The 25,154-nt window shown below is 47.5% G+C and overlaps 1 protein-coding gene across 1 annotated transcript; it reads right to left on the bottom strand.

Annotated features, from left to right (window-relative positions):
- Positions 1-17,716: 17,716 nt before the first annotated feature.
- On the bottom strand, positions 17,717-19,816 carry LOC138810233 (uncharacterized). The gene has a single exon (XM_069997390.1). The coding sequence runs from the start codon at positions 19,814-19,816 to the stop codon at positions 17,717-17,719; it is 2,100 nt and encodes a 699-aa protein (XP_069853491.1).
- Positions 19,817-25,154: the final 5,338 nt, after the last annotated feature.

The following is a 25,154-nucleotide window of genomic DNA, read 5'->3' as shown; positions in this document are numbered from 1 at the left end:
TCTCATGACCTTTCTTGCTGGTGCTGGGTTGGAACCACGATCCTCAGATCTCAGTCTCCTGAGTAGGTAGGACGACAGGTGTGAGTCACCAGCACTGGGCTGTAATGTTTCTTACAGAAGAAATCCAATGACGAAACGCACAAGGAAGGAGAGAAATACAAACCCACAATTAGAACAACAAAGCAAAGGCCACTGATAAATACAACAGCATTGTTTGAAGGATTAAGTCGAGGCAGGTTGACTTCACAGTCAAAATATCTTCCCCCCTGTACTGAGGATAAAAGATTAACTTTGCAGGAGAGAGCCATGGCACATACCACTTTAGCCTCAGGCAGAAGACAGTAAATTGATTTCTTAACATCACCTGGTAGAAACCATCTGTCTAAAAAACTCCTTTATGAAGGAAAATGAGAAGAGCCTGTGTTACATGAGCTGGGAATCTTCTCAGGTTTAATTCTTCCTTGGATTTGAACCAACACTACAACCTTCCTGATGCAGCGTCATTACTCATCCTACATCTATTCCTCTGGTGGCGGTGAATTAAAACTCATGCCAAAGCCCTTCTTTCCCAATTATTTTCAGAAGAGCAACTCTACTCCTCCTCATCATCATAGCACAGAGCTTACAAGGCATTGACTAGAAGCTGTTCTTGATGACAGCTGAGGAGAGGAAGCAATGCAAGACACTGTTCATAAGGAATTGGAGTCACTGCTAGGGAAATTTCCTTAAGCTCAGAACTTACAATTCTCAGGGTGATGGCACTTCAGACGCTGTGAAAGATCAAAGTAACTCATACATAAAGCAGACACCAGTGTTGCAGACAAATCAAAGGCGTCTCTGTGGTTTGATTTGATGAATTATTTGACACTATTGTTGAATTCACTCATCTATTGAGCAAGAGATCAGTGGTCTTTGAACTTGCATGATCGTCTCATTGTTCTGTGAGATTGTCAAGCACTACCCTTGAACAATGTGGTTCCCGGGGCTTAGGATGAGTTCCAGAATCTGTCTCCTATCTACTACCTAGATGATCTGACGCTAGGCATTGTAGTACCAGCTTAGATCTTCCTATCTGGACAGGGCAGACCTTCTTTCTTCCAGAGAAGATAAATAGTGAAATGGTTTTTACTCTTTAATGGAATTTTAATTGGGAGATAGTCTTCCAGCTATAATTTTCTAAAATTTTACAAATAGTAGTGCAAACTCCATAGTATAATGTTGACTCATTTGTAAATTTCTGATTATTATCATTCTCCTCTAGGAAAATGTTTCTTGGACTGTGGTTGTTGAAAGGAACCACATAATCCACATATTACACTTTGAGTTCCTGGTTTCTGACTTCAGATATGATTTTATAGGTTGAGAAAAACATTTGATTGCAAACCAACACTGCACTTTCCAAAGAAACAAAGAAGAAGGACACTTTCTTGGAAAATAAATGTACTGTAATTATCCCATACATTTAAAAACACATAGTCACACCTGCAGGGCTGTGACTTTGTGTTCCCCAGGTCTGAATGTGAGCCAAAAATTGTCCTCCTAAATTAGGGCTTCCAGTCTCCTGTGATGATTAAAATAAAACAAACAAAAAACAGTGCATGCTAAGTGTAACAAGCAAAACAAGATGGCTTTCCTGATTCTTTGGGAATAACCCGGTTGTTTGGTAGTGGAGCTGGCAAGTTTGGGACCTGCTCTTTGGTCTGGCAGGACTGTAGGGATGACACACCGCACCTGGCCACACCTTGCCCAAGTAGGCCAGACGCTACCCAGTCTCAGAGCCAGCCCAGTTCTCCTTGAACCACACCACACCCTCCCGGGCTCTGAACCTCTGGTCTTTAGAGACGGTTGTAGGCTTGATAATTTCGGTCGGTTCATTGGAGACAGATTAAAGCAGTAAGACAAAGCAACTCAGGAGGCAAAAACTAATTAGAGAATCCATTTTATGTCCTCTCAATCTAAAACAGAGAGCAAAGGGAAAACCAATAAAGACTCTTGAAAAACTGTTACTGAACTGTCCAGGCATGCCAGGTTCCAGGGATGATTAGAGGAGGACAGACAGGCCACCCAAAGTGTGCACGTGAGACAGGCCACCCAAAGTGTACACAGGAGACAGGCCACCCAAAGTGTGCTTGGGAGACAGGCCACCCAAAGTGTGCACATGAGACAGGCTACTCAAAGTGTGCTTGGGAGACAGGCTACCCAAAGCATGCTTGGGGGACAGGCTAAGGGAGAGACCAGAGGAACAGACCACAGGGCACCCGGGCTGCCCAGACGGACACCCAGAGCCCAGCTGGGCCTCCATCCACCTGTGGTGGGGAGGAGGGGAGGGGGAAAGGCCTGGCGACGCACGGACAGATGGACAGACACCACCAGGAGTCCGCGGCGGCGACCCCGGGCGCAGGGACTCACTGAGCTCCGAGCTAGGAGGTGGGGACTGGAAGCCCCGGAGCGCCCAGTCCCGCGCAGAGGCCTGCGGCCCCGGCCGGGGTTGGGCCGGGGACCCCGCAGGGAGGCCTGCCGCCCCACTCAGATCAAACCCAGGCCCAGGCTGAGGGTGGGGGAGGTGGGGACACGGGGGAGGTGGGGGCCCTCCTTGCCCTCCCAGCCCAGGCAGCAAGGGCCAGGCCAGACCTCCAACTGCAGGCCCAGCCAGCCCCAGCCCCACCCCAGCCCCACCCCAGCCCGGCCCGGCCTCCCTGGGAGCCTGGTCCCGAGCCCCCACCCGGCCTTGCTCTGAGTCCGCCTCCCATGCAGCCCAGGAACGCGTGCATAGCTACCGCAGGAGCCTCAGCATCACCAGAATCCACAAGGACAGAAAGAGGGAGGAGGAGCTGAGCTCCCGGACTACAACCCGGGGCGGGCAAGGGGTCTGCCCCAGTCTAGCAGGAGAACGGTGGTACCCTCTGACCCCCAGCTGCAACCCCAAGAAAGCTCAAGGCTGGAGAACTTCCGGGACTGCGCCTTACCTGTCCTCCCCGGCCGCAGAGCACAGAGGGTGACAAAGACAGAAGGACACAGCTGACCCACACCTTATCCTGGACTGGACATTCAGAGCAGAGAGGTCAGCCTTCTTTGTTTGTGCTGTTTAGTTTATGTATTTGTTCATTTTTTTGTTGTTATTGTTGTACCTAGGTTGCAGGACCCCCACCAAGAAGACCACTGAGAGTCAGACTCTACAGCTGTTTTAAGGTTTTATTTAAATGGGCTGCGGCTCGGGCCTCGTCCTACACTCCGACACAGCGGAGCCCAGGAGGAGAGCCCGAGCTAAGGATTTGCAGGTCTTATAAAGGCACACAACCAGGTGGTTTAGCACCACGCGTTGCTCTGCTCCGAAACAAGCAACAAATGGTCACTGCCTCAAGTACTTTAGCCCTTCATTCCCCCCCTTGACTTATGGTCCTGAGACACAATCTTGTGGCTCCAGCCCCAAAGTAAACTCCAACAGCTCTTGATCTTGAATGGGTTCTTCTAGTCCCTCTCTGACCTTAGCCATAAACAATACCAATAACAATCAGTTCATTTTTCTTTTCTTGAGGCGTATGCCGAGTGGTTGGGTAGGATGCTTGGAGACTTCCCATGTTTCCCACGGTCATCCAGGGCAAAGGGGTCAGCCGGTCTGGTGTGGGAGCAGTGGATCCAAGCAACAATGCCGTCCACCTTAAGGGCAGTGAGTGTAGCCAGTAGCACCATGTAAGGTCCCTTCCACCGTGGTTTCAGAGATCTCAAGTTGTGCCTTCGAACAAACACCCAGTCCCCTGGTTTAAACAAATGGGGGGTGGGAATAGAAGCAGAATCATATAATGCTCTAAGCTGGGGCCACATACTCTTATGTACCAGCTGTAAATAGTCAAGCTTATACAGAAATTCAGTATCATCCAAATCAGCAAGCAATTCAGTCTGAAGGCTAGAGATAATGGGTGGAAAGTGTCCATATATTATTTCAAAAGGAGTAAAGCCAAGCTGATAGGGTGAATTTCTTACTCTAAACAGGGCAAAAGGAAAGAGCGATACCCAGTCTGCACCAGTCTCCAAGGCCAATTTAGTTAAGGTCTCTTTTAGAGTCCGATTCATTCTTTCTACCTGCCCTGAACTCTGGGGTCAAAAGCACAGTACAATTTCCAATCCGTCCCCAGTGCCGTGGCTATTCCCTGACAATTTTGAGATGAAGGCCAGTCCATTGTCCAACCCAATGGTGGATGGGAAGCCACACCTGGGTAGGATTTCTTCCAGGATCTTCTTAGCCACGATGTTCGCAGTCTCATGCTTTATTGGGTAGGCTTCAACCCATCCTGAAAAGGTGTCTGCAAAAACTAGCAAATATTTATATCCAAATTCTCCAGTTTTAATTTCTGTGAAGTCTACTTCCCAATACATACCTGGCCTATCTCCTCGGAGGTGAGCTCCTTTAACTGGTTGATTGGGGCATTGGTGAGCTGACAGGCTTTACAATTTTTAACAATGTTCTCAATGAGTTGATTTCCTTGCCTAATTTTTACTTCTGAGTGTCAGAGCAAGTCCTGCATTCTTCGGGTTCCCATGTGACAGACCCGATGGATTATCTTAAGAATCCCCTTGCCCAATCTTTGTGGCAAGATAAGTTTCCCTTCACCAGTTTTCCACCAGTCTTTGTTTCCTTCTCTGTCCGGGGGTTCACAGGCCATGGGAATTTTCTTTATCCACTCCAAGTCTTCTTGGGAGTACTGAGGCTCCTTAGCTGCCTGATTGGCCAAGTTATTTCCTTTGGTTATAGAATCAGATCCCTTTTGATGGCCAGGGCAGTGCATAATGGCAATATTTGCTGGTTCCTATATGGCCCGGATGAGGCTTAAAATTTCTTGTTTGTTTTTAATAACCTTTCCCTCAGCAGCCCCCTCTCTTGGTAAATGGCTCCATGGGCATGCACAGTGGCAAAAGCATACCGACTGTCCGTGTACATGTTTAGTCTCTTCCCTTTTCCCATTTGTAGGGCTTTTGTTAGTGCCACTAGTTCTGCTCTTTGTGCAGACGTTCCCTGGGGGAGTGCTTCTGCCCACACTCTCTCAGTGTCCATCCATGGTGACTGCTGCGCCCGCGTACTTTTTTCCCTCTTGAATGAAACTGCTGCCGTCTGTGAACCAGGTATGCTCAACATGCGATAGTGGCGAGTCCAAGAAGCCTGGCCTCTTTTCCTTGGCCCGGTCTCTCTTTTCACGCTCAATTTCATGTTCTCTGTCCTTCCTTTCCTATCTTTGCTCCTCTGTCCAGCTCTTATAAACCTTTTCCATCACAGCTACTAGATCCCCAATAGACTTTTCACCAAATCTGTCTAGAGCCTGCAACTTTTACTTTATGTCTGGTGCAACTTGATTTATATAGGCAAACATAATCATCTGGGCCGACTCCTGGGTCTCAAGATCATATGGGGTATATTGACTAAAAGCTTCCATGAGCCGCTCAAGATATACTGCTGGACTTTCACTTCCTCCCCGTCTAACATCATAAACTTTAGCCATATTAATAGGTTGGCGAGCCACCACCTTGAGACCTGCCAACAGAGCCTGGCGGTAGATGAAGAGTCGCTCCCTACCTTCAACCATATTGTAGTCCCATGTTGGTCGGATCTCAGGAAAATAGGCAGCAATCAGGGTAGGATCGGTGATGGGTGCTCCTGTGGGGCCAGGGATATGTTTCCGAGCTGCCTCTTGGATACGGTCTCTCTCTTCGGTGGTAAAAAGGCTGTAAAAGCTGACTGCAATCATCCCAAGTGGGCTGATGAGTAAAAAGAATAGTTTCAAGCAAACAAATTAAATCCTGGGGTTTCTCAGAAAAGGGGGCATTTTGGGTGTGTCAATTGTATAGATCACTGTAGAAAATGGTCAGTATTTGAATTGCTGTTGACCATCCACATCCACAGGACGTGAAAGAGAAAAACAGCTGCATTAGAAGGGGGGGTGATCCCACGGCGGCGGCGAGTGGCCCCTCAGAAACTTTAAGGGCAGGTGCTGGGGGTTCTGCTGCTGGTTCTATAGCTCCCTCCTCCTCTTGATCATTCTCAGGCTCTGCAGAAGGAACCTGGGAAGGGGAGTATGGGGAGGAAACATTTCTTCTTCCAAGTTATCTCCCTGAAAAACCAGGGGTGGTGGTGTACCTTTTCTTTTCCTCTTTCTCAGTTTCTTTTTGTAAGTCTAGGGGGCTAGATGGAGTGGTGCCCATGGTTTCCAGTCCTGTCAGTCGTACAGTCCAAAAAACAATAAACAGTACAAACAAAACACACACAGGCCTGACAGTTACGAAAAAAACTTTACGAAGTGGAGATCTCAAATTGGTCCACTGACTCCTGTCATGGTGGGGTTCCACACCCATACCCCACAGCAGAAGGAGCAGACCCACAGTGGACAAGTTGGGCTCAGTTAGGAGGCCCTCTTGGTCAGTTCCGGCCCAACACCAAACTGACCCCCACCCCACAATTTACACAGGTGAGGTTCCAAGGATTAGCCCCCGCCCCACATGGCGGGGTTCCAAGGACCCCCGCCCCACAAGAGGATCTGGGATATCTCCCAGTTCCTCCAGGGTTGTTGTGCAAGTGCGTCCGCTTCGACAACCCTTTACACATTACAAATCGGAGCGGCCATCCTCACAAAGGAAAATGAAAGTAAAACAGACAAACGACAGGACAAAACAAATTAACAAAGACAGCGCTGTTTTACTTTTGGAGTCCAAGGTCTCAGGGGTCTTTGGGGGGATCCTGAACGAGCCCCCACTAATATGTTGTGCCTAGGTCGCACGACCCCACTAAGAAGACCACCGAGAGTCAGACTGTACAGCTGTTTTAAGGTTTTAGGGTTTAACAGGCTGTAGCTCCGGTCTCATCCTACATTCCAACACAGCGGAGCCCAGGAGGAGAGTCCCGAGCTAAGGATTTGCAGGTCTTATAAAGGCACACAACCAGGTGGTGTAGCACCACATGTTGCTCTGCTCTGAAACAAGCAACAAATGGTCACTGCCTCAAGTACTTTAGCTCTTCAGTTATTGTTTGCTTTATCTAATAGACAGACAGGCAGATAGGTAGGTAGGTAGATAGATAGAGAGATAGATAGACAGATCTATATCTGTTGCCTGTCTCAGTTTAAAAGTATAGCAGTGATGAAGTAAGTGAATGTCAGCACCTGGCTTAGGCTGTTTAGAGTAGAGGAAGGTGTGGGGATTTAGACATATCTCCTCTCATTTCTGTTTTCCTCACTGGAGTAAATCACATGGTTTCTTGCTTACCTTTTTCTTTCTTTACACTCATTCCCTGTCCTCTTTTCCATCCTTCCTCTTCTAACAGTCTATGCTACCCTAGCTTTTTCAGCCATAGATCTTGCTAGAACACTACTGCTCTCTACCCATCACTTATTTGCCTTAGAACCCTAATTTTTTTTTCAACTGATAAACTTAAGCAACTCTATAACTGCACTGAATGGTCATTACAAACCCAGAGCCTGGACAAGCCCAGTAAATTACAACAGAAGATCAAACCATCCACTGCCTAGTCAACTAAGAACACGGAGAAGATTCAGACCCCTGAAAGTCAAAACCAGAAATGTCCTCTGATGGGTAAAAGGCATCACAGAAACATAAGAAATCAAGGAAATACAGCATCCACAGAAAACAGAAAATAAAACAGAAAGATAGGGACCTGGAGAAAACTTCATAACCTGGAATTAAAGAATGATTCATGAAAATATCAAAAACTTTTACAAGACATTGTGTGAATGTGACAAAAGTAATCAAAGAATATTAGAAGAATTCACAGAGACCAAAAAAAGCCAAATAAATTCCAAGAGATGGCAAAGGAGTCCAATGAAAAAACAGCCACTCAGTTAAAAGAGATCAAGGCATTGATAAATCAATGAAATAAAGAAGTCAATACAAGACCTATCCATAAGAATGGGGCCAGGTAGGCCCTTTGAGACTGGAATCAGATCATCTGAAAGGTGGCTTGGGGAGTGATTGGGAAAAGATTGTCATGATTTCAGCCAACGACAGGCGAGCATCGATTTCCCCACTGCTCCCCTAACATCTCCCACTCTTGCGTGTGACCCATGCATTATAACATAACTGACTCACTATTTCTAGTTCAGTTTTTGAATGGAAGATACCACTCCTTGTTTATTACAAAATGTGCACAGGAGTAAAATCCGCCTCATCATCTTTTGTCCCTGTTACTTTATGAAACGTTCAAAGACCATGGAAGGACACACATTTGGTGATACATTTTCTTTGTGTGTGGACACACAGGGACCCAGTGCCACCGGTGCTGGTTGCACACCAGATACCCGCAGCTCACTCAGAAGTGCTTGGAAGGAAATGGTAACTGCCCAGCTGTTTTCTCTGGCAGGAAGAAAAGACAAATATGCCATTACATTTTAAATAGATTTCCTTTCCTCTTCCACCTCCTGTAGAAGAAGTCAATATTCAAAATTATAATTACATCTAATTATTGTATTATAATAATATTCAAAATTCCTTAATCTGGGAAGTCTGATGAAGTTTCACTAAAACAAAGAAAAGTCCTGGAGTCAAAAATTAAGAATCTACATTGCTACATCATTTTAATATACATTCTCCATTAATTTTCCCATCAGGTTAAAATATAAATAATAGTTGCTCCATTTAAAATTAGAGAGCCAAAGCTTGCTCAGGGGCAGTAAATCGATGTGCTACATCTGAACAGGGGTCTCTGTGGCTCCAAAATCCCACATTTACTTCATCAATGTTTCTCTGGTGCCAACGGGAAAGTCTTTCCCACTTTCTGGAGAGACAGAAAAGCAAATGTACAACTCAGGCAAAAAGTGACACACATAAAAGATGTGACATAGAAAGCACAACAAAAATATAATGTGACATCTGTCTGTCTGCTCGTTGGCTGAGCCACGAGATAGAGCTGACTTGTCTTCCCATCTCCAGCTTGGAACATGGTACCCTGGCACCTTGTACCTTCTCCAAAACTAACGAGAGGTAAATTGTTAAGACTGCCTTAATCCTGGCAAATGGGCTCTTCGCTCCCAGTAAGCTGCCAGATCACAGACAACAGACTTTCAGTGCGAATTCCTAGTAGTGAATTTCTGGTTCCCCATCTTACAGATCTTCAACTATCTTCTGTATTGTTTTCTAAAACTGTTGCATTAATTTCTACCCCGCCCCCACTAGCAGTGAAAGAATTAAACTATGGATTTCTGTTGAAATTACCAGTGATCCTGAAGAATCAAAATAAATATGCCATCATCTGTTTTACAGAAACTGGAATAAAACAAGGATAGTTTCAAATGTCCATGAGAATGTCTCTCTCCAAACCTCAAATACTTCGGAATTAGTAGGATACTTACCGCTTCTTTGTTGGCCTTTGCCTCATGTAACTTTCTTTTTCTGAGCTGAATTTCCTTCTTCCAAATATTTATCTTGCAAGATTTTTTGCAGTCATGGTCTATAAATTGTTATGCCAGATTCTGTCAGCATTATTTTCCTGGAAATGCTTTACTTTCAGCCTGGAATGATATAGCAGTGACATTCAGATATCTAAGCTGACAATGATTTTCCCTCAGGACTTTGAAGATACTCTTTTACTGTTGTCTAATCTTTATTGTTGTTCTTGATGAGTCTACTGTCATTCAATTTTACTCTGGTTTAATCTTCACTTCTTTCCACATGACTTTTAAGACTTTTTCTTTCACTCTTGGATTCGTTGGGTAGTCCAGATAGCATTTTTTTCTAAGTGAGTGATTTATGTGTATTTCCTCTGCACTAGACTCATTCTTCAGTCTGAGGATTTGAGTGTTTTATCAACTCTCAAAAATTCTCCACTTTTACCTTTTATAAAAGATTGATTAACTGTCCCATTAATCTTTCTATCTTTTCCCCCTGAAATTTGCATCCAACATATATTGTATAATCTCCTTTTATCTCCTATGTTTCCTATTTAAATTATTTTCTATTCCCCCATTATGTGAATGATTCTAAGTAATTTCCTTGAATCTCTCTCTTACCACAAGTAGCCAACACACACACACACACACACACACACACACACACACACACACACACACACACACACACACACATATCTTGCCTTTAATACATATACTGACAACCTCAATTTCAATGGAAGTGATTTCCAGAAGTAGTTCCACAGGTTTCTCTTTCTCCTCAACTCCTCTTTTGTTCACTGTGTTTGTGTGCACTTCTGGTGAGGCAGCATTCACCCCCTTGAGGCCAGGAACATTTTGCTCACACTCGTCTTCTTGGTTTGTCACACCTGGCTTTGGAAACTCTCATGTTACAGAGAACCCCCAGGAATGGGGAAATGCGGGGGTTGGGTTTGGGCTATGTCATCTTCATTGTTAGTGGGCTTTCTTTCCTTTACATAATCAATTTACTTTCCAATCTCTTTAAGAGATTGAAGTGGTTTTAATTCGATGTGAATGTCACACCATCTATCATTCTCCCCGACTGTCCCAACCCCACCCTCCTTCCCCTCCAGTTCCTGGCTCCATTTCACATATGCACACTGGGTATTATGAATGAGGTCTTGAGTTCTGTGTACAGGTTTCTCTGAGGCAGGTAGGATCCACTCTCACAAAGCATTCCATGAGTATTTCTGTCTCAGGATAATTGAAGTTTTTTCTTGGCTCTTGGCTTGGTTGTTCCTAGACCTTGTGGGTAGGTTAATCTCCAGCTTCCTTTTTTCTGTCCAATGTTAGAGAGAAGATTTATTTCTCCAGAGAATTTTCTCTGTGGGTGAGACCCTCCTGGAGTCTTACTATCCAGACTCAGGTTTCCTGTCTCTCACTGTCTCCGAGCCTCATCCCCAGCAGAATCTGAGAGCTTTGATGGATTCCACCCATGCTCCATTACGGGCCAGAAATAGAGTTGACTTTCAGTTCCTTCTCTGTTTCTGTCCTAAAAGTATTTTCTATGGCAAAAGAATTCCACTATTTCTCAGGAAACATCTGCTCCATCACAATTGTAGATGGTAACGGTACTTCATGTAAAGTTATTCTGTGGCATTCCCAGTTAAAAGAGGAATGCTCACCCTGCATGCCCAGACCTTGCATCCAACAGGGTTTCCATGATTCCAATTCCAAACTAATGTTTGTGTCACTAGGAACAGGTTCCCAACGGCTCTCATTAACACCATCAATGGCAACCAAATAACGGACCCTCAGTTCATGTTGTATTGAGACAGTCACTACTGCCCCCTGCACGTTTTTCATAACTGTCCTCTTCACAAACAATTATTAAGAATATGGTACATGTTTCAAACCACATATTATGGTTGCAGAGTAGATGACAACCCCAGTGGTAAGAAGCTGAGATTCCATATTGTGTCCACTAATTCATCTAGAGAAGAAGGAAGTTAAGACAGATGCATTATTGAAGATTTCCTGGGGGAAGAGATTAGAACTCAGGCTTTCCAAAGGCTCTTCTTTTCCTCAGTTCCACACCATCCTGGGTGGGTCAAGTGAAAGAGAAACAGAAAGGAATCTCAGAGGCTTTGAGGTCGTACAGGGTTCACTCTAGCAAGTGCATTTGTGTATTTTAATTTGGGGAAAACGCTGACTGGGCCTGGAGAATTCATTCATTAGGCCTATGGTGTTCCATCTGACCCCACAAGTCAGGGCTTCATGAGTCCTGCCTGACACACTCATTGCCCTTTGCCCATCCTTCACTTCTCATTTCTCCCTTCCTGACGTTCTTGATGACTGTTCAAAGGATCCAAAGAACACCACACTGTCTGCCCTGTTCCCTCCCATTGCTCACTCTCTTTCCCATTCTCTCATACACACACACACACACACACACACACACACACACACACACACACACACAGTGACACAATCATACTCCCCATACTTAAGACATATTTACATGCTAAACCAAGGTCAGGCCTGTTTTAACCAAAAGGTGCACTTTTTCTACAGGTATTCTGAGTCAGCACACAGACTTTCTATCAGGAACCTGCATGAAAAGATGAGAAAAGGGTATTTGAAACTAGAGAATTGGAGGCCAGTCTTGGGGAAAGATTGGCTTCTTTATCCAGTAGATATAGGGAGCAATGGCTCCAAGTTTTAAACATTTTAGGCTATGTAGATCTTTTATATATCACCTTAGCTAGAGGAAAGCCCCCAGTGATTCAGTCAAATACTACTCTAAGCCAGGCACCAGCGGCTCACACCTGTAATCCTAGCTACTCAGGAGGCTGAGATCTGAGGATTGTGGTTCAAAGCCAACCCAGGCAGGAAAGTCCCTGACGCTTTTTATCTCCAACTAACCACCAGAAAACCAGAAGTGGCACTGTGGCTCAAGTGGTAGAGTGCTAGCCTTGAGCTGAAGAGCTGAGGGAGAGCACCCAGGCCCAGAGTTCAAGTCACATGACCGACAAAATAAATACTAATCTAGATGCAGCTATGAATGTATTTTACTGATGAAATAGAAGTCCTTAATCGGTTGGCTAAAGTAGGGAGATTGTCCTATGGAAACTAGGCCAACCTGACTCAATCAGTTGAAAAGCCTTAGGATAGAGCAGACTTTTTCCTGAAGAAGAAATTCTGCATGTGGGTGCTAGTTTCATCCCTGGCGGGAGTTGCAGCCAGCTCTGCCTTAGGAAACCCAACCCGCTCAAACATGAAAGCCAGTTTCTGAAAAGAAATCTAATGCACATCTCTTTCTATGGTTAAACTTAATTCAGAGTTTGGTACCGGCAGTCCTGTTAGAAGAAAATAAACTTAGCAGTGATTTTTAAAATTCATCTGGATTTTCTGGAATTGGTTCTCTGCATGATTAGATTTAGAGGCATTAATAACCCTGTATCCAGTTGGAAGATGATGTGGTTTCTGGCATGGAGCATCTGAGAGACATTCAACCATATGAGAGACATTCAACCCAGCATCACTGCAAGTTCTGATGTTTGCTACTGTAGAATATCTTAGTCAAAAAGAAAAAAAGGAGCATCATGGAGTTGGCTGGGTGTTTCTAACTGCACTTGAAAGGTGAGCAAAGCAAAGGATGAACTCAGGGATTCAGATTCCCAGAGGAAGTATTGCATCAAAAACGGTAAACTTGTATTTTTTTCTCACAGAGGAACCTATCTCCTTTATCTACAGGACTGAGCTTTCAGAAAGTCAGGTTCAGAACTTCATACTGAGTAACTGAATTACAATATAGATTTAATTCCCAACCAACACAGCACATCTTCTGATACAGTGAGAGCATTCATTGGGAAGAATTGGAACTCTGAGCATTGGAATTCACCATAAAGAGAGGGCTGAGCCCCTAAACTCAAACAAGACTTCTTTCCCAAGAATCAATCCTCCACAACTGCCTGGAAGGTTAGCCTTTGGTTTCCTACTGGCCTCCCTGGATGCTGCATCCTTCCAAGGTACTGAACCTGCCATGCTTCCCCTATTTGCCTCTATAGCCAAAACTAAAGTTCTGTCAGGTCACAAAAGGTAGGAAAAAGTAGGACCCATGAGGAGGTGTGCCATGTTTTGAAGGATTGAAGAATGGTTTCCAATCTCTGCAGACCGAAATCCAGGAACAAATGTGCAGATGGATCTTAGGACTGTGACATGATGGGGTGGATTGTAGTTTAGTCAAAAACACTTGTGTAGTCACGTGCAATGCTCTGGGCTCAATCCTCAGGAACACGAGCAAACCAAACATCAGTGTAGAACAGTGGTTTAACTTAAAGTTGGATCCGGTGAAATAAACTAATATGGGCCTACTAAGGATGAGACCCTGACCTTCACATTGTAGTTCAAGGAGGTAGAAAGGGCTGTGCTGGTTTGTCAGCTGAGAGAATCCAGAGATGGCCCACAGTCAAGAAAATTGAGTGGGACTTACCTGGGCTTCTCTCCAAGAATGGACTTCACCCTTGGGGACCTGGTGCCCTCCTTTGGGAGAAGGGTCTGGTGCTGGGGCTGTACCCAGGAGAGTTGTATCTTACCAGAAATGGGGAAATATGACTCTGTTACTGTCTTTAGTCAGAGGCTGAATCTGGTTTGAAGAGCCAAGTTTATAAAAGTGGCCTGTAGTGGCCTACTGATTTCACTTAGCTTAGGTGTGGCTCCCAGTAACTGATAAAACAATAATCCTGGTGTTTCTATGAAGGAATGTGGCCATATGGTTTTACTTTGTTATTTATAACAACTTTTTATCACTGTGAGAAATGCGATAAAGATTTTTTTCAAAGCTTTGTTCAAAGCACTTTCCTGCTGATTACCACCGAAACCATTGACATGGATAAATCCCAACCTACCACCCTCATGTGGCAGGTGAGTCACAGCAAGGAACAGGGAGTGAGCATCTCAGAATCATAGACCCAGACTTAAAAACAAGATTCCCAGCTCTATTATTTTGGCACTCCACTCAACAGCAACTTTAACTCCATTTGGGTGAATGCGGTGGCCCTTTGTCCCTGGATTTGCCTTATGTCACAGCCTGACAGCCTGGCCACAATGGCAGCCTGCCTTTTGACGGCAGCTCTTGTTTGGAAAACACGTTTGGACAATTGATAACCTTTACTCCTTACTTCCTTCCGCAAAAAATGAGAAAAAAGCAAGTGTCTGTCATTGTTAACATTTAATCTGATTGATTCTGACCTTCTCTAAAGATTTCCTTTCAATAAATGCCTGGTGACAGAATGGTACAAGTGGAAAAAATTCACGGGACAAAGGAGCAGAGCCCAGGATGGCCTTCAGACAGGAGGTACGGATTCCAGGAGGTTCCGACTGGAGGTTCTGTAAACCCCACTCCAGATTCAAAAGCAGAAGGAACAGGAGCCAGCTGCATATGGGGAGAACAGAAGCTGCACAGCTGATGCTGACCCAGGATCCCGGAGACAGCAGGAGTCCATCCTAAGCACTCTGCAAACTAACATGGATTGTGTAGAGAAGAAAACCCCGTGGAAGCTCCCCAAGGAGGAGGGACAGGGCCACAGCTCCCCGGCCTTACTATGAGAACCCGAGGAACCAAACAGTTGACACGTCCCCATATGTCCCCTTGAACTTGCAGCCACGCTGAAGACATAGCCAAAGTCCTTCCACTGGAAGCAGAATCAAAACTAGACACATGAGATAAGAACTCCAACTTCTCAGCACAAGAAGTATAACTTTGCAGGAACGGAAATAACAATGACTTGTGTCCTACAGCTATCCCCCTCCTCACAGGGGAATGTGGCTCCTGCATCTTTTACTGAGTTACCAAAAAAAAAAGAGAGATCAAAGTCCATCATGTAAGACTAGCATTTGCTGAGAGGGTGAGTGTTGAACACCGGGGGGAGGAAAAGAATCAGCCTTGTAAGCAGTTGAGAGAAAAGTCTTTCCTGCAGAGGTGAGGACCCACACTGCAGAGGTGAGGACTCACACCTGAAGAGTTGAGGGCCTCTGAGATCAGAGCCACCACCCAGACTGGGAGACATCACTTTGCACTATGCAGCGAGGTCTGCTCACACTGCCAGTGATATGGAGAACGGGGTAACTGCTCGCAGCAGACAGAGCTAGCATGGGGTCCCCCAGAGTGGGGTCCAGTGGGGGACAGTGTGGAAAGCTGAAGAGATCTCAGAAAGCCACCTCCTCCCTTTTCATTTCTGCGGCTCTCAGATAAGTGGCTCTGAAGTTTTACCTCACTAGATTGATATCGATGATATCACTGATTTGGGGTTTTGCCTAGGCAGTGTAACTTCAATATATACGGTACTGTGACATTGGGTTAGACCTTCCGGGGATGGCTGGCAGCAGTGGTAGTGCTATACTTTCCAGAACAAGAACTAATAATCCCCAAATAGAAACTGCCTTGCACCCTACCCTCATCTGAAAGAAAATGTTCAAGCCATCATTCTCCACACATGAAGGAAATATTCCCAATCAAGGATTGCTAATTGTTTGATTGGATTTAATAGTGGAGCTGATTCTGGGGGCACAGAAGAACACCACGTTCGTGTTCCTGTGGAGACTCCCACACAAGACCAGGGGAGTCTGCAGCCAGGGCCCCTGGGGCAGACAAAAGTCCAGCCTTCTCCTTCCCAAACCCTTCGAGTTAAGGGTGAACTGTGCTCAGCGTTGCTGTGGTAAGCACCAGGGCTCTCCTCTGTACTCAGGCCAAAGGACCTGCCTCTCCAGAGATTTGGGCCAGCATTCTCCTGGACACAGTCACCTAGCCTCGATCAATCTCTCCTCGCCCTCTTCCACATACAGTACAGACCCAGACACACTAGCATCTCGCACTGCCCAGGTAGGGCTGCACAGAAGTGGCTGGGTGTCCATGCTGAGAACCAGCCCGCACAGTTCTGGCACAAATGAGCACTCATCTTAACAATGAACATCAAGACACGTGACAGCATTTCTATTTCTTCAAGCATTCAGTCCTTGCATTTTCCTGGGTGTCACCCGAGCCTGAAACGATGCAGTTTGTTCATTTTGAAGCTCCTCCCATGACGAATGGGGTGGCACTGACCGAACAAGAGGACGAGATTAGAACCACTTTTATTTCAAAGGTAGGACGGACCCAAGTTCCACATTTTGAATAGCAACAGAAGGGCAGGTCAATTTTTCTGTTTCTAAATTGCAGGTTTAGAATGGTAGATACCCAATTTGCAACTTGACAGCTTTTCTTTTGTAAATTGTTAAAGTGAATATAATTTCCTTCAGATGACTTTTCTTCTAATGATAAGCTTTCCCACAGACAGGCAGAGGATAGATTCCCTTCCTGTTCAATAGGTGGGAGAAGGGGGGGGGGGAGAGACAAAAGCTTTGCAGAAATCATCTTAGTAGCAGGCTATGAGCTCAGCAGAGGTGACAACTGGAGGTGACCCCCCTGCCCTCCCTGCCGTGCCCTCCCCTCTGCCCCCCTGCCCGCCCCTGCCCCTCCCCGCTGTGCCCGCCCCCCCTGCCCTGCCCCCCTGCCCTCCCCGCCATGCCCTCCCCTCTGCCCCCCTGCCCTCCCCGCCATGCCCACCCCCCTGCCCCCCTGTTCGCCCTCCCTGCCCTCCCGCCCTGCCCTCCCCACCATGCCCACCCCCCCTGCCCTCCTGACTGGAGGTGACCCCCCTGCCCATCCCCACCGTGCCCGCTCCCATGCGCTCCCCCCCCTGCCCTCCCCGCCATGCCCACCCCCCCCACCCTCCTCTGGCTCTGATTTCACCTCTCACATATCAGAACCCATGCCTTTGTCCTTTGGCTACAGGAAGGTCAGGCTTGTGACAAGTAGAAGACACCTGCTCTTTCCCACTCTTAACCCTTCTCCTCCTTCCTGATCTGTCACCAACCCCAGCTTCTCAGCTTCCCAAGTCAGGCATCGCCCTGCCCTGCTGCTTCCCACAAGCTCCTCTGCCCTCCAACACAGTCCTCAGCTGACACCCGAGTGGGGTGCGCAGAGAGCTCCCCTCCTCATCAGAAAGCAAGAGCAGGAAGAGGCTGGCATCCCAGCATCCTCCAGGCTGAGGTGGTCCCTGGTTCAGCTGATCCTGTGGGAAGGAAGCATCGTCCAGGAGATAAAGAGTGATTTTCCAGAAGCGACTCCTTGAAGGGGAAAGAAAACAGGATTCACGGAGGCAACAATTTAATTTGATTAAGAGAAAATGGGATCCTTAAGTTAAAGCTCCATGGTTTGTTCCTTTAAATCATAGTTGTTGTTGTTGTTTCCAGATAGTTCTGTTTAACATCTACAGTTCATTTAAAAATATTGTCATGTCAGTTAAGACCTAGCTGGAACCAAGAGGTTTGTTCAGAGCACTGTTCGTTCTGAAGGTGTTTGTAATAAAGACCGTGTACGGAGACCGAAGGAGGCCATCGAACACACAGGGAGCATCAGCCATGGAGGGCCAGCAGTCCACGGGGAACACAGGCGTGGAAGACACAGGGGTCCACGGGGAGCACAGGCATGGAGCACACAGGGGTCCACAGGGAGCACAGGCGTGGAGCACACAGGGGTCCACGGGGAGCACAGGTGTGGAGGGGACTGGGGTCCATGGGGAGCACAGGCATGGAGCACACAGGGGTCCACGGGGAGCACAGGCGTGGAGGACACAGGGGTCCATGGGGAGTACAGGTGTGGAGGACACAGGGGTCCATGGGGAGTACAGGTGTGGAGCACACAGGGGTCCACAGGGAGCACAGGTGTGGAGCACACAGGGGTCCACAGGGAGCACAGGTGTGGAGCACACAGGGGTCCACAGGGAGCACAGGCATGGAGCACACAGGGGTCCACGGGGAGCACAGGCGTGGAGCACACAGGGGTTCATGGGGAGCACAGGCGTGGAGCACACAGGGGTCCACGGGGAGCACAGGCGTGGAGCACACAGGGGTCCACAGGGAGCACAGGCGTGGAGGACACAGGGGTCCACGGGGAGCACAGGTGTGGAGCACACAGGGGTCCACGGGGAGCACAGGCGTGGAGGGGACAGGGGTCCACGGGGGGCACAGGCGTGGAGCACACAGGGGTCCATGGGGAGCACAGGCGTGGAGCACACAGGGGTCCACGGGGAGCACAGGCGTGGAGCACACAGGGGTCCACGGGGAGCACAGGCGTGGAGGGGACTGGGGTCCATGGGGAGCACAGGCGTGGAGGACACGGGTCCACGGGGAGCACAGGCGTGGAGCACACAGGGGTTCATGGGGAGCACAGGCATGGAGCACACAGGGGTCCACGGGGAGCACAGGCGTGGAGGGGACTGGGGTCCATGGGGAGCACAGGCGTGGAGGACACGGGTCCACGGGGAGCACAGGCGTGGAGCACACAGGGGTTCATGGGGAGCACAGGCGTGGAGCACACAGGGGTCCATGGGGAGCACAGGCGTGGAGGGGACAGGGGTCCACGGGGAGCACAGGTGTGGAGGGGACAGGGGTCCACGGGGAGCACAGGTGTGGAGGGGACAGGGGTCCACGGGGAGCACAGGCGTGGAGGGGACAGGGGTCCACGGGGAGCACAGGCGTGGAGCACACAGGGGTCCATGGGGAGCACAGGCGTGGAGCACACAGGGGTCCATGGGGAGCACAGGCGTGGAGCACACAGGGGTCCATGGGGAGCACAGGCGTGGAGCACACAGGGGTCCACGGGGAGCACAGGTGTGGAGCACACAGGGGTCCATGGGGAGCACAGGTGTGGAGGACACAGGGGTCCATGGGGAGCACAGGTGTGGAGGGGACAGGGGTCCACGGGGAGCACAGGCGTGGAGCACACAGGGGTCCATGGGGAGCACAGGCGTGGAGCACACAGGGGTCCACGGGGAGCACAGGCGTGGAGGGGACAGGGGTCCACGGGGAGCACAGGCGTGGAGCACACAGGGGTCCATGGGGAGCACAGGTGTGGAGGGGACAGGGGTCCACGGGGAGCACAGGCGTGGAGCACACAGGGGTCCACGGGGAGCACAGGCGTGGAGCACACAGGGGTCCATGGGGAGCACAGGCGTGGAGGACACAGGGGTCCACGGGGAGCACAGGCGTGGAGCACACAGGGGTCCACGGGGAGCACAGGCGTGGAGCACACAGGGGTCCATGGGGAGCACAGGCGTGGAGGACACAGGGGTCCACGGGGAGCACAGGCGTGGAGGACACAGGGGTCCACGGGGAGCACAGGCATGGAGCACACAGGGGTCCACGGGGAGCACAGGCGTGGAGCACACAGGGGTCCATGGGGAGCACAGGCGTGGAGCACACAGGGGTCCATGGGGAGCACAGGCGTGGAGGGGACAGGGGTCCATGGGGAGCACAGGTGTGGAGCACACAGGGGTCCACGGGGAGCACAGGCGTGGAGGGGACAGGGGTCCACGGGGAGCACAGGTGTGGAGCACACAGGGGTCCATGGGGAGCACAGGTGTGGAGGGGACAGGGGTCCACGGGGAGCACAGGCGTGGAGCACACAGGGGTCTGAGCCCCAACGGGGTGAGAAGAGGAGGCAGTGTTCCCTGGGAGGAGAGAATGGGATGAGCAAGCAGAGCTGAACACCTGCGGGTGGGGCACGTCTAGAACAAGAATCAAACGTGGGGAATGACGTACCTCTGCACACCTCTGCACACAGGCTCCGGCCTGTGCACAGATACCCGCCAGCCATCCACTCCAGCCCTCTTCCCCTCCCAGTTCTCCTGTGTTCGGACCGATGTGTATTCCTCAGGGCAGGAAGGCACGAGATGCAACGGTGCAACCCAGACCCTCCTCAAACACAGACACCTCACCACACACACACACACACACACACACACACACACACACACACACACACACACACACACACACACACAGGTCAGAGAAGGCAGAAGCATCAAGGGGGAGGGCAGAGATGAGGAATAACCAGCATGATTGAAAGGAAATGCTGCTAATCTACCTCCTGTTCTGGCTCTCACTGTGACATGCTTCTCAACAAAACTAACCGCTGACGGAAGTGGCGCTGTAGCTCAAGTGGTAGAGCGCTCGCCTTGAGCTGAAGAGCTGAGGGACAGCGCCCAGGCCCAGAGTTCAAGCCCCACGACCGACAAAAAAAAAAAAAAAAAACTAACCGCTGAGGCTGAGGGGAAATGTCAAATGTACCAATGCTTTCTTAATAGGAGGTAACATCAGTGCAAAGAACACGGACAAGCATTGACTAAAAATCAATGGAGAGTGAACAAATGCAGCCGCGGTACTCACTAGACACCCTGTCAAAAATGAACTACACAACTGTGGGCAGGGATGGGAGCGAAAAACTGAGAGAGGGAGAGGAGGGGTAACATTTTCCAAAAAGAAATGTATTCTGGAGCTGGGAAGATGGCTCAGTGGTAGAGTGCTTGCCTTGCATGCATGAGGCCCTGGGTTCGATTCCTCAGCACCACATAAGCAGAAAAAGCCGGAAGTGGTGCTGTCGCTCAAGTGGTAGAGCATTAGCCTTGAGCTGAAGAGCTGAGAGACAGCGCCCAGGCCCAGAGTTCAAGCCCCATGACTGACAAAAACAAGTAAACAAACAAAAAGAAATATATTCTTTACCTGACTTATGTAATTGTAACCCCTGCATGAGCCATCTTTTTAATAACAATAAAAAATGTAAGTCATTGGAAAACTATGCTACAGTGACCACATGCAATATATAGATGATGATGGTGAAGATAGATAGCTAGCTAGCTAGCTAGCTAGCTAGCTAGATAGATAGATAGATAGATAGATAGATAGATAGATAGATAGATAGATAGATAGATAGATAGATAGATAGATAGATAGATAGATAGATAGATGAGTGAATAGATAGATCAGACAGACAGACAGATGGACAGACAGATGTTGTAATAGATAAAGAGAGAAGTATGTGATACCAGCATAGTCTAACCAACAATATTTTCATGTCTGAACCTTTTTGTTTAATGTTGTTTGGAAAACCTGGACTTGGCACCAGATCTGTTCAAACAGATTGGTTACTCGCAATTGGTACCTTCTTGTCTCATCCACGTCTCATCCGGATGGGAAGTGAGTCCACACACTCCGACTCTTCCCAGGGACCTGCTCCCCTCTTGCTGTTCTCCAGCTCTCCCAGATGCAAGATCTACTCGGGAGAGGCATTCTCTGTTTTCTTTGTTTCTTACGTCTGCTATACTCCTACACCTTAAACAGTGCTGACACATAAGAGTTCAAAAATGCCTCACAAAGAAATGATGGTGTAACAGAGAAGACTGACAGGCCTCCTTGGCTTCCAGTCTCACACTTTGCTCCGAATATGTGTTTAAAATGTGTTCAAGGTCTACTCTGCAGACTCCCAATGTTGACTTCCCTGGAGTCCTGGTTTTTTTAAAATATATTTTTATTGCAAAGATAGTGTACAGAGGGATTACAGTGACATGAGTAAGGTCATGAGTCCATTTCCTATCTAGCTTTGTTACCTCCTCCTTTGTTTTTCCCCAGCCCTTCCTTCCCTCCTCACTTCCTCAACTCCTCCCTCCCCACCCCCAAAAGTTGTAAAGTTCATTTTCAACATAGTGTCTTGTATGTCTCATTGTTGCAATGGGTCAACCTGTATCCTTGTTTCATCATTTTGTTACTTCCCTTTCCCTCCCCAAATTAGAAAAATGTATATACAAGATGCAGAGTACTGGAATCAAATACAGTGGCAACAGGGGATATACCATAGGGGGAAGAACATACAAAAGAAACAAAAAATCACATAGTACATTAAAAAACAACAGCAACAAAGAAAAAGCCTCTATGTCCATATCTTGAGCTTCATTTCATTTAGCATCATCTTATATGGTCATGAGCTTTTCTGCTCATCTGATAAGATTATCCTACTAATTATTGCATTATAAGGGAAATCATGAGACCTATGTTTCTTTGGGTCTGGCTTACTTCACTTAATATGATTTTTTCCAAGTCTTTCCATTTCCTAACAAATGGGGTGGTGTCATTCTTTCTGATGGAATCACAGAATTCCTTTTGTTGTTGTTGTTGGTTGTGCGGCTTGAACTCTGGGCCTGGGAGCTGGCCCTGAGGCCTTCAGCTCAAGGTGATCGCTCTACCACTTGAGCCATAGCACCACCTCCAGTTTCCTGTTGGTTAATCGGAGATAAGAATCTCACAGACTTTTCTGCCCAGGCTGGCTTTGAACCACGATCCTCAGATCTCAGCCTCCTGTGTAACTAGGATTATAGACATGAACCACCACCAGTGCCCAGCGAGTCCTGTCTTTTTATTTTTCATTTGATGCACAGCTGTACACATTAATGTATTCAGATCAAGTAATTAGCATATCCATGACTGCCAACACTTAGCATTCCTGTTCTGGGATAGCCAGTGAGTTGTTGCTAGCCACAGCCACTGTGAAATGCTGTCTAACCACATCCTCGCTCCCTTCCCCACTGCCATTCCTAACCTCCCGGGACTTCGGCTCCACTCGTGGCTCCTACAAGCCCCACTTGGTCAGCCTCCACAAATGGGTGCCATTCAGCTTTCTGTGCCTGACTCACTTCACTCAACACCGTAGTGCCAGCGAGGGCATGACTGATCTCATTCTTTTTTATTTGGGTGTGTATTCTGTTTCTTTTAGGGAGATGGAGCTGGTCTCTGACCAACTTTGCAGGCCAGAATGTGCTTGCATTTGCAACTCTCCTCCCTCAATCTGCTGAGGGCTAGACTGAATTCTCTCTTTCCCTCCACCCATCAGTGAATACCTTGGTTCGTTTCCTACCTCGGCTATTGTGAATAGTGTGGCAATGACACAGGAGTACAAGTTGCTCTTTGATATACTGCTTCCTTTCATTTGGATATATGCCCAGTCGTGGAATTGCCAGATCATATGTCTTTCAATTAATGTCACCAGAAACTACTCCCCCACTCACACAAGCTTGACCTTAACTTGTCATCAGACCCAAAACGACCAGAAGAACTAACAGAATCTGGCAGCACAGCATTCAGTGCGTAAGCCTGTCTACCCCCCACAAAGAAGAAACACAAGCTCTCTGACTTTACATGCACACATTAAGCCAATGCTACAGAAGTATTTTGAGGTAGAAACATTTATTCAACAGTAATTGAGCTTCTACTACATATATAGATAGCTCTGTGCCCAGGTTAAAAAAAAAAACTAACCTAATAGTAGAACAAATACTGTAGTATAAGAGCCATTGTGGATATGAAAACAGATTTCTATTCTAATCTCCTGCAGTGCATACATGCACACAAGGCAGATTTTGCTCTTCACCTTTCCAATTTGTTTAGTATATTTCACATCAATATATCAACAAGAAAATAACAAGACATACCAATATGTTCCTTTGCAAATAGAATTGTATAATCTTCTGGCAGACAAACTCCTAGATAATGCAAAGCTTGTTTTCAAAATGTTTTCTTCCTTTTTCTGCCCAGAGCAAACTTACAAATAAATATTGAGTATGCCTGGCAGTTTCTCATTATTCATATACCAAACTTTTAAAGTGTCAGTGGTAGAGACAATCTCCTTGAGTTTACCTTCTTGCCAAAAGCAATGTTATTCATCAGTATGAATGAAGTTTCTCCATAGTCACTTTATTTACCCATCAGTAGTTTATTTCCAAGTGAAGAATCTCTGAATGCATTTTAAACTACTTAATTCTGCCAGATAGCACATGTCTTCCTTTAGTCCAAATCCAAAGGATTCTGCCTTCATTGGTAGGGGAAGAGGACCAGAGATGTGCATACACCCATCCATCAATGGCAGAAGGACGATGTAGTATGAGCTGGGGGGGGAGGGGTTCTACATCCTACCAAGGCTGACCACATGGCACCCGCATGCCCTCAGCTGTCATTGAAACCTCTCAGCCTCAGTGTTCTCATATCACAACCAAAACCATAGAAAAGTGATATTTGTTTCTCCTATTTTAAATTGATGATTTTGTCTCTTATATAAACACCAACACTCCGCAGAGTAGGTGCTTGCATGCATCTCTCAGACAATAAGACAACCAAAGTTCTATGAGCCTGTTCTCCTGAGTTCCAGTCTTGCCCTCAGCATTAGGGCTTGGGAACCCATCCTCCATCTAAATGCTCAGACTAAGACTTCTTACAGCCCCTCATCTGGACAGCAGGGTAAAAGATGCTCAGATTATGCCTCTCAGAACTTTGGAGATACTAGAGAAGTAAGAACAGAGGTAATGAAATGGCTTGCAGGCTAGTTTAACATTTTGGATCAAAGAAACAGCTTAAGACATGGAATAATGAAGGTCGTCACAAGTAGAGTTAAGATCAGCGGTCTTAGGCCTGGCTGTGGTGGCTGATGTGAGGAACCCCAGAAAAGGAATGGATTGAGGCCAGCCCCCTGTCCATCACCAGGGTTTCTGTCCAGGACCCGAGGGAAGCCTCTGAGTAGTTCTGCATCTCACTCAGTGGACAGTGTGTGGCTATTTTCGACCTTTGAAGAAGCAACTTGGGCACATTCCTAAGAGAGTTCACATGCAAAACTTCCTTGATGCGAAGAAGAGTTTAAAAACAATAGTAAGAGAAAAAAATCATACTTCTCATTTTGGATCTTTTTCCCCCTTTCAAAAAGATATACCTAGCAAGACAGGAAGTCGAGTTCCAGGCCAGCGTGCGCTGCACACTGGACCCTATCTCATAAAACCAGAATATACTCACCACTCCATTCCGTGAGGTAAGTTTCCCATCTGTCGGTGAAGTTACCCACAGAGAGCCAAGGCTCACGCAGCAGAGAGG

This window comes from Dipodomys merriami, unplaced genomic scaffold (assembly GCF_024711535.1).
Source record: "Dipodomys merriami isolate MVZ:Mamm:240054 unplaced genomic scaffold, mDipMer1.0.p SCAF_5, whole genome shotgun sequence".
NCBI lineage: Eukaryota > Metazoa > Chordata > Mammalia > Rodentia > Heteromyidae > Dipodomys > Dipodomys merriami.
This window is presented reverse-complemented; position numbering and strand designations above follow the sequence as displayed.